The sequence below is a fragment of the Coccinella septempunctata genome, chromosome 2 (assembly GCF_907165205.1).
Source record: "Coccinella septempunctata chromosome 2, icCocSept1.1, whole genome shotgun sequence".
In the NCBI taxonomy this organism is placed as follows: domain Eukaryota; kingdom Metazoa; phylum Arthropoda; class Insecta; order Coleoptera; family Coccinellidae; genus Coccinella; species Coccinella septempunctata.
The window spans coordinates 42591338-42608011 of NC_058190.1; the positions used below are offsets into that span (position 1 = coordinate 42591338).

Genomic DNA, 16674 nt, shown 5'->3' on the forward strand with positions numbered 1-16674 from the left:
ATCACTCAGTATTTTGAAAGAAATAGAGTAGGTCGTTTACAGGGTGTGAAAGAGTATAGTTGAAAAGTAAGGGTTTTTGAGAAAAAATTATCAACAGGTACCTACGTAGCGTGATTTGTCTAATAACTGATATAGTATATCAAAAGTTTCAAATGGCTTTTCGTACTTACTCTATTTGTCTTTCTAGGAAATCTACACCTATCGTTTTCTTATAGTCTTTAGTGAAAACACCTCTGCAGTATCGTTGAATCATGCTCGATTTGCCGACACCACCATTGCCCACAATCACCACCTGAAAAATACGAAGTACCTCATTGACTTTGATCTCCTGAAGAAAAACTTGCAGAATAAAATATTCAGTTGATACTGTCTCAGACAATATTAGGTTTATGGGAAAGTCATGATGTTCTTCAATTCCTTCGTCAGTTTGAACTATTCTCGAGTGTTCTAAAAACTTTTTCTGCTCATAATATCAAGTTTTATGTCTACGTTGTTATCTTACGATTTTTTTTAATGAGTAAACAGTTTCCCCTCTACAGACTACATCTTTTGTTCGAAAAATTCATGAACTTAATGAAAAACCATTCTCAGAAATTCATTTCATTCGATAAAACAGCCTGTATATGAAGATACAAGGTTCTAAAGAAAACAGAGCCGATTCGGAAAAAATGGTTCAGGAGAAAAGTGTTTATTTTTGACCTCAGAAATCTATTATTGAAATATTTGTAAATAATCGTCAAGAGCGAACGGCTGCATCGAACTCCATAAAATTTTCAGATTTATTACTAGAAGAGTTGCTCTTTCAGAATACGTATCACATTTCCATCTACGGTTATTGTTATTGAGAGATAATCCACTCGAAAGGTGACTATCGAAAAATTTACAAAAAGATGGAATCAATGAAATACTCGTCAAGACCGAAAGGCTGCATCGACCTCCATAAAATTTTCAGATTTATTACTAGAGAAGTTGCTCTTTCAGAATATGCATCTTATTCTCATCTACATTTATTGTTATTGAGAGACAATCCACTCGAAAAGTGACTATCGAAAAATTTCCAAAAAGATGGAATCAATTCTTCAACGTGATGGCATTTCCGTTGGCACTCTGAAGGATTCCTTGAATTCACACTAGTGGTTTTTCAACAGAACCACGACTTCCCCTTATACTTAATGAATCGATAACTAGGTACTTATAGTTAAAAGTTTGAAAAAAACTGACATTTCTGATACAGACCTTAAGGGCTACTTCTAATTCTTCTTCGCGCATCGTTAGGCCCCTGGCCTCGTGAAATCCGAGAAATAGGCTGAGCCGCTCATCGTTGATGGACCAGCACCATCCTCATCAGGTTTTTTACCGTAGGGACCCTGAAAAAGACGCCAATATTGAATATCTTAACGTAATAAACAAGAATGCTCGAAACAACAATAGTAAACCATGAAAAAACTAGTTAAAGGTACTTTTAAATAGATTGAGGAAAATTGAAACACCAAGAAGCTTTAGGATTTTTGACCAAACTCCATCTACTGGTGGGTTGTAACAGAAGGCGTGTTTATAGCGTAGAGATTCATCTACGATGTGCTTTGAGCAATCAGTGTTCCTCAAATACCTCAAATTTGTTTCAGAAACTTTGACGGTAGTAACGTACTTAAAGCGAAAGGTCTGGGAACAGTCTTGTGAGTCAGAAGGGGTTTGAGACCTTCCATTATTGATTTGGGGCCAATGTGTCCATTGGCTGCAACTTAGTTTGCCAGAGCTTTCGATAGTTCGTTGCCTCTGAAGATATATTCTCCTGGTACCCAAATGGTAGCAGTGCATTATCCTTTTCCAATTAGTATAGAGTAAAAATCTGCTCTCATGCTTTAGGGCTGAGTGTCTTCCTCAGTAGCTAGTGATTTTACAGTTGCTTGACTATATGTAAGGGTTTTTATTACCTATGTCCAGTTGGAGCCGTAGGTGAACCGGCAAGGTCCTTCTAGGTGAGGAATCTGGATAGCAGGGGGTCGCATGTTCAGATCTTTGTGGGGATAGAGTCAGTTCTCAAGCTCCTTACTTGGCTGGCGTCCATTTCAGCCAGGAGTGAGTTAAGCTTGAATTATCTTATCCGAGTCGTTTAGATCTGAAGTTTAAAGTACATGTGTTGCTAGTTAAGCCTCCACTTCCCTGTTTTGGTGCTACAAACAGGATTTGTCTGGATAGCTGTGAAATATTTCGAACTATTCTCTGGCATAGAGTGGTTTCCTCAAAACTATCACGATATCAACAGGCTGTCTTTATACAATACAATGCTGATACGCTTATCCCTTTGTGAGAATTCTCTTTAGAACGCTAGACACGGTCGTTGAAGCAATTATTCTTTTCTTCTTCATGTTTTATAATTCCACAATCAAATTGAATTATTCAAATATCATACTGTAAAAAAAATGAGCGCTATGCTAGATAATGGTTTAATTTCTTATGTTACAATGAATTCCAAATAATATTTCATTATTTATATCCACAAGCTTCCCAAGATCATGAGTTTCAGGGCAGGACTGATCAGTTATCGTGTATGCGAAGTAAAAGTGCATATTTATCGAAAAAATTAACAACGATTTCTTTGACTTTGATTTAAAACCAAGCCGCTTCGTACTTTGAACGATTATCAGTAATGCAACTAATAAATAACAGAGACAACTGGCTAGTAGAATTTTCTTATAGTTTTCACAAGCCGAAGCAGCAATAACCTTCAATAAAGGCTACAAAAATAGGTTTTTTTGAAATATCTCACTTGGTGTGCCTCAAATCTTTTTTACATCCATTAGGAAATTTGTTTGACATACAATTCTCTAGAAATTTTGTCCGAAGCAATTTTTGATTCGATCAACGGTTTTTGAGATATAGGGTGAAGAGTACAAGGCGCTCAGCTAAAGACAAAGCAAAAGTCCAAGTCTTGAATAGTCCATGGTACATTCTTCGATTTCGTCAGTTTAGTGATTCTCAGAGATGTGTGGGATATAGATAAACAGTATCAAAATCTGACACTTAAGAGTCTGTACATTTGACCATTTTTAAAAAATGTTCATCATCCATAGACGCACCCCCTCCGATCGAGGGACATACCTCATATAACCTTTTATTCCTTTCTATCAGCTAATCTTCGCAATTCACTAACGGCCGTTTTCAATAACCTATCTATCCATCAAAACTGTGGATAGATAGATACTAGGGATAGACAAATCTGTCATTCTGTGCTTGTTTACGTTTCAATATTCTATCTGCAGATAGCGATTCTTACTGGCCGCAGCGATCTATCCCTTCCTCTGAAATGAGGTCAGATTGACAATCAGAGATAGGAACTTTCATTATATATGCGCCTATCTGCGTTTCAAAGAAATTTGAAGTAAACCATCGATTGTAAAAATTATCTCCGGTAGTTCAGTTTTTTGATCTGTCGAGTTCGAGCAGTAAGGGGTAGAGATAAGCGTTGGAAATTGCTATCAGGGTGCATTTCAGTGCTTTTTTCTTTACAATTGAATTGTAATTAACTTTAAAAAATGGATTATTTGAGTAGCGACATGGAATTATTAGAGATGATTGATGATGAAGAAAGTGAATCGGAAGAGACCCAAAAAATTTATGAAGCACGAGTTGATTACATGATTATTTTGAATGATTACGAGTTCACATGTAGAATTCAACTGAGCAAAGGTGCTGTGAGTGAATTATTGGATTTAATTAATCCATATTTGAGGGCGCAATGTGGGAAAATTGAAACCGAAGAGTTGAAGGATTCGGTCAATCTTCTCCAACTCTCCTCTTTCAATTTATTGTTGGTAGCATTAATAGCTCTGCTGGTAATAACCCCATCAGCTGCTACAAATTGTACCAAACGCATGGCCTCTTCTTTAGTCATTGGTTTTGATTTAGGCTGAAAAAATCATTGCCTTCAGAACTTGAAATTAATGAAAAATGAATATCGATAACAACGGCGCTTTTATTTGAAGGTACTCACGGTTGAGGAATTCATTTTCAAGTATTGCGTGTTTGAGAATCTCGATCAACAATTATTGTGATGTATTTATTGCCGTATGCACCTTTCATTGAACGACGTTTAAGCATAGAATCTCTATGGGAAAAAAAGACACTAAGGAATTGAGCTCGTTTTGAAATGGTGCATACGGGTATGTAGTCATACACACACGATTAACCTTCTATACATAATATTCAAATATTTTCACTTTCTAACACACTCCAATATCTCACCGCTATAAATGAATTAATGATGTAAGGTCTTATATTAGTGTTCTGTGGTCTGAGCCGAATAGATTCCTATCTATCCTTGCCTTGAGATAGATAACGTCAAACCTTAATTGTGAAATGCAAACCATAGATAGATAACTACAAGGATAGATAGGCAGACAAACTGGAGATAGCGATCTATCCCTTATCTTGGATAGGTTATTGAAAACGGCCGTTAGTCTGTACGAGGCTCTGGTAAATCTTTTAGGCCCGTTTGCACCAATCCCCCTTAAAATGAGTATTTTACTAAGCGTAGTTTAAAGTTAATGGACGTTTAATTTTATTGTCAGTTGCACGACTGCGGCTTAACAGAATCTTAAGTAAGGGGCCCTTAAGTTTTCATATCTAGTGATATTATCAGTTTTTTATTTTGGTGCAACTTCATTCTAGTCTAATAAAGCCTTTTCATTGGTTGGCCGGTGGCCGATGATCGTTGTCATTTCATTAACCTAACTTTATTGTCCTGTCAGTCAGGGTCAAGTAGACTATTATATTATTATCAAAGAGTGACAACTTTTTGTTGCTGAATTAGCATTATTATTGATAATAAAATGGATTGTCAAATAAAAGGTACTTGACGTTATTAGAAAAACCACAGCAGTTCTGCAGCCAGTTTATGAGTTCAACAAACTATTTTAGGTTAGAATCCGGCCCTTAAATACCTAAGTGGTCATTACAGGAGCGCTTAAATTTAAGGCTAGCTTTAGCCATTCAAATGTCACTTTACTGTTGGTGCAACGTAATTTAAGTTAAGGGTTCATTTTAAGGAACACTTAACACTAGGTGCGTTTGGTGCAAACGGGTCTAGTTCTAGCTTGAGTGATTTCACGTCAGTTTGGTTTTGACAATCTCGACCGGAGCACTCCTTGGCTGAGATAATAGCAATCTGCTCTTCTCGATTATTCCCATTGGCGACCTTGCAAAGCGGTTAGTGAACCTTCGCCAGAAGGAACACTTCGCCATGCTTGGTTGCCCCGCATGCAGATTGTATACTAATAAAGACCGACTCCACTTATCTTCCCTTTAAATCTACGCGAGCGACGCGCGTAAAATGTTCGGATAAATCGGTAGCTCGCCAGAAATCACGTTTGTTGGAGATGAAGATGTCGCCTCGGCTGGGTGGGCCCTCCATATTTGGCAGGGCCTAATTGACCGCTCGGATTTATGGACGTCCTTAGAGGAATTGGACCAACTTCTTCTGCCGCCGATAATTCAACTCGGCGGCGTGCAATTTTTCAGGCGCGCTGATGCATTTATAATCGCTCTATTCTAAAAGCGGGCTGCGGACATGTGGTACGACATGTTGGAAAGCGGCAGCAAAAAGTATTCTTGAATTGCTCCCGTTTCAGGGTAATGAGCGATTATTTAGACGCGGACTGGAATCCGTTGTTGGACGACTTCTCACAATTGGTCTGCAGCTCGAATTGGGGTGAAAAAACCTTTTGTGATTGTTGCGAGTAGGCCAGGCAGTTTCACCCCAAACTAAACAAGTGAAAACTGCTTCATCCAATCTCAGAAAAGGCCAAATAATTGAGAACAAGTGGAGTCCATTCTTTCAATGGATTTGCATTAATTAGAAATCCATCTATTGACATAACTCGGAATCACTCTAGAGGAATCTTCCAGGAATGAATCATAGCAAGAGGTTCCTTCGGGATTTTAAAACCGTAAGACCCAAGAAGTATTTGGATCTCGGAAAAATAAGCTGCGCTCCCTAACTGGCTTTCTCACAGGACATTGTCGCCTCAGTAGGCATATGATGTGAATGGGCTCATGAGAAACTGACGAGGGTAAATTCTGTGAGGAGAAAACTCCTCTTCACCTGGACAAGGAATGTCTTGGACAAGAAAATTATAGGAGGAATGAGGACTAAGACTCCTTGAAGCCCTCCCAGATACTGGAGTTCATTAGAACTCTGGAGCTGGAAGGCGAGCTATATATAGATGACGCAGTTGTGAGAACTGCTCTGATGGGGGGTACAATAGACCTTAGGTTCGCAGTGGAATGCAACCCCCTTACCAAACTATAAACTATGCTGCAGATAGAACCCTTGAGATGCTTCGGATCAGTTGAGATTGGGTAAAATACAATTTATTTTCGAGAAAAAAATAGTAAGTACGAGGATGTATGGATATCTAGTTAGCCCAGACCAGTTCCATGCATAAAAAAAAATATTGCGTTACCATAGCAACGAACAATAACTCATTAGAAGTGTCCGTGTGAAATTTGAGGTCAAAAAAGTAAACCAGAGTAACGCAATAAATTAAAAGAAAAAAGATGTCCACCGAAATTGTGAAAATCGAAAAATTGAAGTATCGAGCCATCATCAAGTACCTGTATTTGAAAGGGTTAAGAGGTAAGCAGATTCACGAAGATATGCTTAATACCCTTGGTGATTAATGTCCTTCGTATGCGACCGTGAAAAATTGGACTGCAAGCTTCAAAAGAGGTGAATTTTCCATTGAACGTGATGACCGATCGGAAAGGCCAGTTTCTGTGTCAGTCCCCGAAAATATCAACGCAGTTCATGACATGATTTTATCAGACCGTCGAATTGGGCAAAAACGGATATCTGAAGCACTGAATATTTCATACGAACGCGTTCATCATATAGTTCACGTCAATTTGGACATGGGAAAAATTGCTGCAAAATGGATCCCCAAATGTTTGAATGTTGACCAAAAGCGTGCAAGGGTAGAAGCATCGCGTTCGATCTGTGCTCGATTTGAAAACGATGTAGACTTCTTAAACCGAATTGTTACTATGGATGAGACTTGGGTACATTTCTACGATCCAGAAACAAAGCAACGATCGATGAAATGGCGACACTCTGGTTCTCCAAGATTAAGAAGTTTCGTGTCCAAAAATCTGCTGGAAAAGTTCTTGCTTCAGTTTTCTGGGATTGACATGGAGTAATTATGATTGATTTTTTGGATAAGGGTAGAACAATAACCAGAGATTACTATTCGACATTACCGACCACTCTACGGGAAAAAATTAAAGAGAAAAGACGCGCAAAACTATCCAAAGGTGTTTTGTTTTTGCAGGACAACGCCCCTGCACACAAATCTCATTTTGCTATGCAAAATATTCGTGATTTGACGTTTGAATTAGGTACTAGAACATCCCCCTTATTCACCAGATTTGGCTCCATTTTCTATCAGCTCTTTCCCCAACTAAAAGAAGTTTAAAAGGTCTTAAATTTTCTTTCAACGAGGAGGTAATAAAAGATGTGGAGGTTTGGTTTGCAGAGCAAGAAAAAACATATTGTAACCAGTCCGGCCCTTGCGGTCGGACCTTTCGAGAACCAGAGCGGTCGAAAGCTTCCAGAATAACCGCGAAAGGTTCGCGAAGGTACCTGAATGTTTCCGGCGCCTATATAAGCCCAGCGGAGGAGCAGGTAGGCAAGTGAAGTACAAGTACAGTTATAGTTCAAAGTGCAAGCGACTAGTGGAAATAAATACGAGTGGAAATAAATAGTTGTGTCATAGTTAGTTTGTGAGTTATAAATGTTTTAAGTGTAAATAAATAATTTTAATAAGTTGGACGTTTTAATCAACGAAGAAAACGTTACATTGGTGTCAAGTGTGCGGTTCAACATCGCTCGAATTAAATAAATAATTTTGGATATTTGGAGTTCATGCCAGTGACCACAAGACTGCAGAACACGATGGAGACTCAAGCGGTAATGGACTTTTTGAGAAAATTAAATGAGAAAATGGACGAGAATTCTTGTAAGTTGGAAGAAAATTCTCGAAAATTGAACGAGAAAATGGACGAGAACTCTTGTAAATTGAATGAGAAAATGGACGAGAACTCTTGTAAGTTGAATGAACAAATGGAAGAAAATTCCCGAAAATTGAATGAGAAAATGGACCAGATTAAGGAAAATTGTAATGATGTGGTGAGTCAACTTACAGATAAATTGGATAAGAAACTGGAAACCATAAATGAAAAATTTGAAAAAGTAGACGAGAAGTTTGATATAGTGAACGAGAAATTTTACGAAGTTTATGAAAGTGTTCATGAAAAGTTTGACAAAGTTTATGAAAGAGTTGACGAAAAGTTTGACAAAGTTTATGACGACGTTAATGGAAAATTGGAGGAAATGGCAGGAATAATTGAACATCATTCCAAATTGATAGATTCCTTGAAAAGAATGTCAAACAGAACAGATATTCTGGCTTCAACACCCTACAGCACAGCGAAAGCGGAAAATGTCGGCGAAGGTAGTAGAATGAAGATCAAGCCTCCAACTTTTGATGGAAAAGTACCCTGGTCAACTTACCAAAAACAGTTTGAAGCTGCTGCGCTGGCAAACAATTGGAACGATAACGAAAAAGCCACGGCATTAACAATAGCTCTACGAGGAGAGGCACTCAACATTCTGCAAACGATTCCGGAGAGCCAACAAGCCTGTTACGAAGTTCTTACATCGAAACTTCAGATGAGATATGGCGATGCTCATATGCAACAAGTATACCATGCACAAATAAAGAACCGAGTGCAGAAAACAGGGGAAAATCTCCAGGAGTTTGAAGCTGATGTGGCGAGATTAGTCAGGCTGGCTTATCCATCTGCTCCAGATAGCTTCCTGGAACAGCTATTAATCCAGACATTCGTGGATGGGATAAAGGATGGTGAAATACAACAAGCCCTGAGACTAGCACGCCCTAGAACCGTAGATGATGCCTTAGCCCAGGCTTTGGAAATCGAAGCAGCGAAGCAAGCGTCGCATAGGGGACACCTTCGTGTAAGACAAGTCCAAGAAACAGACCGATCTATTGAGGACATTGTCAGAGAAAAAGTCCGCAGAATATTGCTTGCTGGAAAAAAAGATGCTGTGTGCTGGAACTGCAACAAAAGGAGGCATTTCAAGCAAAATCTTCCAGAATTTGAAAGGGCTACAGCTGGGAAAATAAAAGGAGTCGCTGTGGTGGACAATGGTTCGACCAAAACCATTGAGTGTCCCCAGAATTCCAGCCATTGTTCGCGCCTGGAAGAAAAGATCGATTTAAGGCGAACCACCGTAATCGAAGACGACTGGCTACCTGAAGAAATTCAAAGAGCACAAGAGGAAGATAACGACTTGAAAGTAATCCTGAGTTGGAAAAAGAGCGGTAGACGACCTACTTGGGAAGAAGTATCCAGACTGAGCCAGAATGTAAAGTCGTATTGGGCACAATGGGAAACATTGAAGATTGATGGAGGTCTTCTGAAACGTTGTTGGGAAAATGAAGATGGAACTGAGCAGAAACTTCAGTTGATTGTGCCGAAGAGCCGTGTGACAGACATTCTGACCAGACTACATAATGGAACTTCAGGTGGACATTTCGGGATAACCAAGACGTTGGAAAAAGTCAGGCAGCGATTTTATTGGCTAAATTGTAAGAGGGACGTCAAAGATTGGTGTAGAAGATGCAAGGTTTGTGCTGCTGCTAACGGACCTTATGGTAAAGGAAAAGCACCAATGAGGCAATATAACGTCGGATCCCCTATGGAACGAGTAGCTATCGACATCGCTGGCCCCTTTCCCGAAACAGACCATGGAAACAAGTACATTTTGGTAGCGATGGACTATTTCACGAAATGGGTGGAAGCCTACGGTATTCCTAATCAAGAGGCAAGTACGGTAGCTGATAAATTGGTCAGAGAATTCTTCTGCAGATTTGGAATACCTCTGGAGCTGCATTGTGATCAAGGCCGAAATTTTGAATCGAAGCTATTCCAAGAAGTATGCAGCAAATTGGGAATTCACAAAACAAGGACTACACCTCTTCATCCACAATCAGACGGCATGGTCGAACGAATGAATCGGACCATGGGAAAACATCTGGCCAAAGTAGTTTCTGATCACCAGCGGGATTGGGATGAATATTTACATCTATTCACCATGGCATATAGATCTTCGGTTCAAGAATCTACCAAGGAAACTCCATCCAGTATAATGTTCGGCCGAGAAATAAGGCTGCCTTGCGACTTAGAGTTTGGATGTAAGCCTGGAGAAGACGTAGCTGGGGAGGACTACGTTAGTAAATTAAGGAACAAGCTGGATTACATTCATGACAAGGTACGCAATCAGATGCAGCAAGCAAGTGATCGAATGAAAATGCGCTACGACATCAAGGCTATTGAAGGTGGATTCACCACTGGAGATCTGGTGTGGCTACATAATCCACAAAGGAGGAAAGGTTTTTCACCAAAGCTGCAGAGACAGTGGGAGGGACCGTATGAAATAATCAAGAGGATAAATGATGTAGTTTACCGGATAAGGAAGCTCCCCAGAGGAAAACCAAAGGTTGTCCATTTCAACCGATTAGCCCCGTACGCGCAGGACAAAGAAGAAGTACGTCTTGTGGAAGCCCCGATGCAAGGTAGCAGCGATTACCAGAAGTTTATGGATTGCTATGGTGAGACACGCGTTGCACGGTTCGGCGTTACTCAGGAAGTACATCAAGATCTCTTTACCGTGTCTGAGGAATACTCTCTCGCTCATTGCGTAGCGAAGGACCTTCGTATGAGCAAAGGAATAGCAAGAGTATTCAGAAATAAATTTGGACGTCAGGAAGAACTATTGCGACAGCAGCCAATAATCGGACAAGCTTTGAAATTGAAGGCTGAAGGTCGGTTCATTTATTACCTAGTCACCAAGCAACATTCCTATCAGAAGCCAACCTATCAGAATCTATGGACGGCACTGCATAGCTTGAAAGAAGACCTTCAACGCTTTGGAGTTAGGAAATTAGCTGTTCCCAAGCTCGGTTGTGGATTGGACCAGCTGAATTGGCGAGTTGTGCGAAGCATGCTGGAGGTGATATTTCAGGGGACTGGTATACGGATCCTGGTGTGCAGTTTCAACCCAAAGCAGGATAGGGAGCCTGGAAAAACTGTGGAGTGCTACTTCCATCAAAATGGCTACTGTAGGAATGGTGATGAGTGCAGGTTTCGCCACGGTCCTCGGAGGAATTCACTAAATCTGTTCTGGGACAGAACAGGCTTAAGGAGGGGACAGTGTAACCAGTCCGGCCCTTGCGGTCGGACCTTTCGAGAACCAGAGCGGTCGAAAGCTTCCAGAATAACCGCGAAAGGTTCGCGAAGGTACCTGAATGTTTCCGGCGCCTATATAAGCCCAGCGGAGGAGCAGGTAGGCAAGTGAAGTACAAGTACAGTTATAGTTCAAAGTGCAAGCGACTAGTGGAAATAAATACGAGTGGAAATAAATAGTTGTGTCATAGTTAGTTTGTGAGTTATAAATGTTTTAAGTGTAAATAAATAATTTTAATAAGTTGGACGTTTTAATCAACGAAGAAAACGTTACAATATTTTTCAAAGGTCTAAAGACGTCGCAGGTTTGCTGAAATTTTGTTTGGTTCTATAGTAGGCTAAAAATTTTTCAATATATCCTCGTATATATAGATGTTGTGAGAACATCTCTGATGGGAGGTACAATAGACCTTAGAGTCCCAGTGGAATGCAACCCCCTTACCAAACATTAAACTATGCTGCAGAAAGAACCCTAGATACTCAGAGATTAGGTAAAATACCATTTCTTCAACTCTTCAGAAGTTTCGAGAAAAAATAGTAAGTTCTACTTCTCCTCCGAACATAATATACAATTTTTCTCATTTCTGACATCGTGCAACTTTTCGAGGAAAGGCCTAAGAGTGCTGTAGAAACCAAAATGTGTATGGTTGTATGTGTATGATTATGTATTCTCGAAGCTTAGTTCAACAGTACATTAATTGCAAGTCAAATTAAAAATAAGAATCCATCATCTTGCCACAAACAAAGCACCACCACGTTCAACATTCAAGATTCCGTTGCTCACTTGATAGCAAATTTTAATGAACGCTCGGTATGTTCGGAACTAGAATCAACAATAACCATAAAGCAACGTTCTTCTGCTTTCAAGCTATACCTATAATAACATCGAGTATTAATAAGATTAATACTCGATGATTATAATCAATTCTTCTCGAAAGTTGTAAGTTGTAATTAAAACAGGTTAGAAACAGTTTTCGATATTGCATCTGATAATAGCACATGTGGCTCTTAATTGAATTCAGTGTTCGAGTTTGTTGTAGCTATTTGGGACTACCATATAAGCATGTTTGCCGTACCGGTAAAAACTTCTGGGAACTTGTATAGGTACTTGTTGGCATGATTGACTTTCTCCCTGCTCGGGAAAAACTGGCTCTTTTAACGGTGTCTTGGTAAATTTTCATTTGAGCACATTCCAATTCGAAAGTACGCATATTTTAATGTGAAACGTTAATTTTTCAGTCGTGCACTATACAGGGTGTCTGTAAATAAATGCGAAGGACTTCACGACTTGATTCTCGATGAAAATAAGCATACATTCATACAATGCAACATATTGAAATCTTTTCATACCCTCCATTCATCAAGAAGAAGAGAATCACAAACTCACCAAACCTGTAGTCTACAAACAATCAGGTGAGTAATAATTTTCGTGCCAAGAGACAAGATAAAATCTCGTTGAGACAATTTCTCTTTCAATTCATTACAGTTAGAATCTTCACGGATATGATTATATGTAACATGGGAAAATTTCTAACTAATTTCCTCGTGCTGGAAGAACTCCTGTATGTTTATTTGTTAGGTAACCTATTCAACCGTGATATGTAATTATTATAATCGATAACTTTCGTGTGGTTTAATGGAAAATTAGCTCATTTATACATTCTATGCGTATGATAATATAAGAGCGCTTTGAGTAGGTAATACATATATTCAACATTTTTCAGTTTCGAGTTGAAATAAGTAGTGCTTCAAACCACGTTCTTAATTCACTTGTAAAATATAGCAGATTTCGTAAAGAATTAATTTGACAAGTGCAAATGACAGTTATTGTCACTGGCACTAATGTTTCATCAAATCCTGGTTCTCGAAATTGATTAAATCGCCATTCTCGCAACTGTGACTAAGCGAGGAACAGAGCAGATGAAAAATGTTTGAGGACGAAAAGTGAATGCGGACGAAAAATATTTGACTTCAAAAATAATCCACGTTTTGTGTACCTAAAATTTTTCACTTCATTTTTTGTTTAGGTCGACGATAAAATTGTTTATTGGCCTTTTTACATAAAATTCTTCACCGCATCAGTATCATCAGATAAATAAAAAATGAAGATTTAGGATGTGTTCAAAATAAATTTATTGTCAGTTTTTCAACTTGTTTTGGTATTTGATGATGCGAAACATCTATCATCCGAAGCCAAGTATGTTAATAGGTCTTCCTCAACGGTGGATATCTAATTACAATATTAATGCAAATATGTATACCTATCTCATGATATTAGGTATTCTACTAGGATCTAGCTAAACTTGTTAGACATCCGTTTTCAATGTTTAATATGGGAATTCGGCAAGAGTTTGTGAGAAGAATGATTAGTGTGTTTGAAGAGCGGTTTCAAACTCATCAATATATTATAATGTAGGTGTTTATAATACCACCCAATAGCGAACTTAATTACTTGTTAGACAGAAGTACACTTAGTACACAGCCTGTGTATACCTAGTCATCGCAAGAGTTTTACACTGCCAGGAGTGAGTTGGTGCAATATTATCAACTTTTGCCAATAAAAAAATTGGGATTAGACAATAACGCTATATACTGTATAGAAACATTTCCGATGAATCTATTGTGAACAAATACCAACTACATTTATTCGAGAATTTGTAGCACAATGAACATTGATGAATTATTATTCGGTTATGCGGTGAATTATCACACTTTTTTTTCAGCGTTTTGCATTATTTTCCTGATGTGAAATTGATAACCAATGGGCGTCTTCCAAAAAACAGTTTCTCGGTATTTCAGGTTTTTTTTAATCGATTTTCGATATGTTTAAACAAAACTCAAAAGGAAAAGTTGACTACTCAAAATTTTCAGAACTGCCTGGAGAATTTTTAACTTTAACCAACAATCCTTGTGCGAGATAAAGTATAACTAACTCTAGTTCTTCATTTCCCTATTTAGTCAGTGAAATACCGATACAGAACACGCCCGTACAAGACAAAGAATACAATTGAATTGATGCCAAGTAAAGGCTTGAGAACCGCCTTCAGGAAATTACACACCTCGTTTTATTGCCCAGACAAACTACACGCCGACAGCGTTTTCGACAATTCGAAACTAGGTGCTAGAAAGCTGGTGATATACTTCGACATCTCAGCATCTCAATCTCATCTGTGATGAAGGAAGAACTGAGAAAAGACCTCCTGTACTCTCAATGAAAATAGCTCCGATTATCAGTTTCGGTATTGTTTAATTCGGCACTACTACTTTTTTTATTGCATATTATGATGAATTAAAAAATCCTATAGTAATTAGTGACTCAGTTTTATAATCAATTTCAAAGTCCCTTCAATTTTGAAGCTTTTTTTAGTAATTTTAGTCGTACTAAATAGAAAATCAAAAGAAGAATTCAAATTTCAAAATTGATAAGGAAACACAAGAAATATGGATTTTTTGCAATCGGAAGAATACATCGGATGTGAAAATCACTTATTTAAATGAGAAATTTCCGGTGTTTTCGATATTAATAGACAACTAGGACTAGGATTCAGAAGCCCTTGAAGACGTCATCGAATATACCCAATTAACTGATAGATTCGTATAATTAACTAACATACGTATCGCAAGGCGTTTGGATGTCCACACCACAAATACAACAGATAAACTGTGAAATCTTATAAATAGCCCGATCAGGTCTATTCTAGATCAAAGGCGAGGTTTCTGATGTTAAAAATGATGAGTCTTAAGGTCTCACTAATAATATTCTGTAATAGATCATACTTATCGAGGTTTTCCGAATTTTTCCAGTAAAATTCCTCAATTTGAATCCCATCTATTTAGATGGGTATTACATGCCAATTAAAAATGCATGCATCTGTGCCTTTGATGGTAAGATGAGATGACTATACATCAGAGAACAGATATAGTGGCGTTAAGTTAATCAATTGACATTGGAAAGTCTATTATTCAGGTTTTGAAGGGGTTGAAGATCTCTAAAGATATGCTCAATATCCTTGGCGATCAGGGTCCTTGGGAATCAGCCGTGCAAAATAACATTATAATACAAATTAGCTAACAAAATGATCTAATAAGGACTAACAGAGTTTTCCTTAGGCTGCCAACTTCTTGAAACTCACTGTATATTCTGTAATGTAATTGCTGTTTATACATAAGAATTCCTGGCATCTGTTTGGTTTGGGTAAACCATACCTTTTTTCCTCTTTCAAAAACTTGTCACACAAATTACCATTTTTCGTTCCAACAGATCTTTCCCTGCCCACGTTCCCAAATTCTCAACCTCTTCAAATATAGGTAGGAGGATGAGAGAGTTAGTTTGCACATTAAGAAGATAAATAGCCAAAACTCAACCATTACGTTGAGTGTCTGGCTCGATATATGATTTGTACATCTGGCATCTGAATCATGAGACGACGATGATATTTTCAATTCATGCATTCCACTGAATGAATTGTGTTGGTGAAAATCGCGTTCCAATTTCAAACGGTACTGAAAGGAAATGTTCATGTAAGAATATGTAATTGGTATTCAGGGTCGTTCTATTCATTTGCTTGAGCTGGTGCCTATAGCTGATGGCTATTTGCAGACTGTGGATATGGTTAGTCAAGGTATAGAGAGAGAGACCGAATTGGTATTTTAAATTATTCATCTTGTTGTGAATTATATTCATATGATTTTGGGAACCATATTGACATATTTTCTCAGACGTTGTCCCTATTAGCTCAGAGCTTGACTTCGCTCTAGGTGTAGCTTCACCACAAGATTTATTTGAGGATGAACTTTGATCGAAAGACCAGAAATTGAATATTTCAAGGCAGAAATGATGGATAATAAAGTGCTTCCACCTGAAAATCACCGTGACTTGCGTGAGTACATACATATCATTCGAAAAGAAGTACCCATGTATCCATGGATATAATTGGCAACATGATAGTCTGGGAAAGAAGTACGGAAAATTTTTGATTGCTGTAACTTTCATCTGTGAGCTTCGTATATTCAACCCGCATTATCAAAGAACAATTACTGACATAATAGCGTAAGAATCAAAGATAACCTGTCGGAAAGGAGTTCTTCAACAATATGTGGAAGACAAAGAAGTTTCTTAATTATTCTTTGTTGTTGTGATTAACGAATCATGATACTATGTGTAACGTTAGAAGTGTTAATATATCATGATGGTCGTTTTTTTTGAATGAAAGTTGCAGTTTCATGACACACTTCCAGAACCTTATCGGGATCACATCGAACATAATCCATGTCATCTAACAGACATACAAGGTCGCAACGAAAACTGACAAGGCATTGCGAGAAATCTAGGAAATGCAAATTGGTAGC

At 38.3% G+C, this 16674-nt stretch overlaps 1 protein-coding gene across 2 annotated transcripts in view; it reads right to left on the minus strand.

Annotated features, from left to right (window-relative positions):
- Positions 1–16674, minus strand: part of LOC123308155 (ras-related protein Rab-23) — a 29554-nt gene that overhangs the window by 4471 nt on the left and 8409 nt on the right. For both annotated transcript variants that reach the window (XM_044890708.1, XM_044890707.1), the window contains exons 2-3: positions 1237–1367; positions 171–292 (exon numbers count right to left, since the gene is read on the minus strand). In XM_044890708.1, coding sequence (XP_044746643.1) covers positions 171–292; positions 1237–1269 — 155 coding nt within the window. In that variant the 5' untranslated portion in view covers positions 1270–1367. The remainder of the gene's footprint in view (positions 1–170; positions 293–1236; positions 1368–16674) is intronic.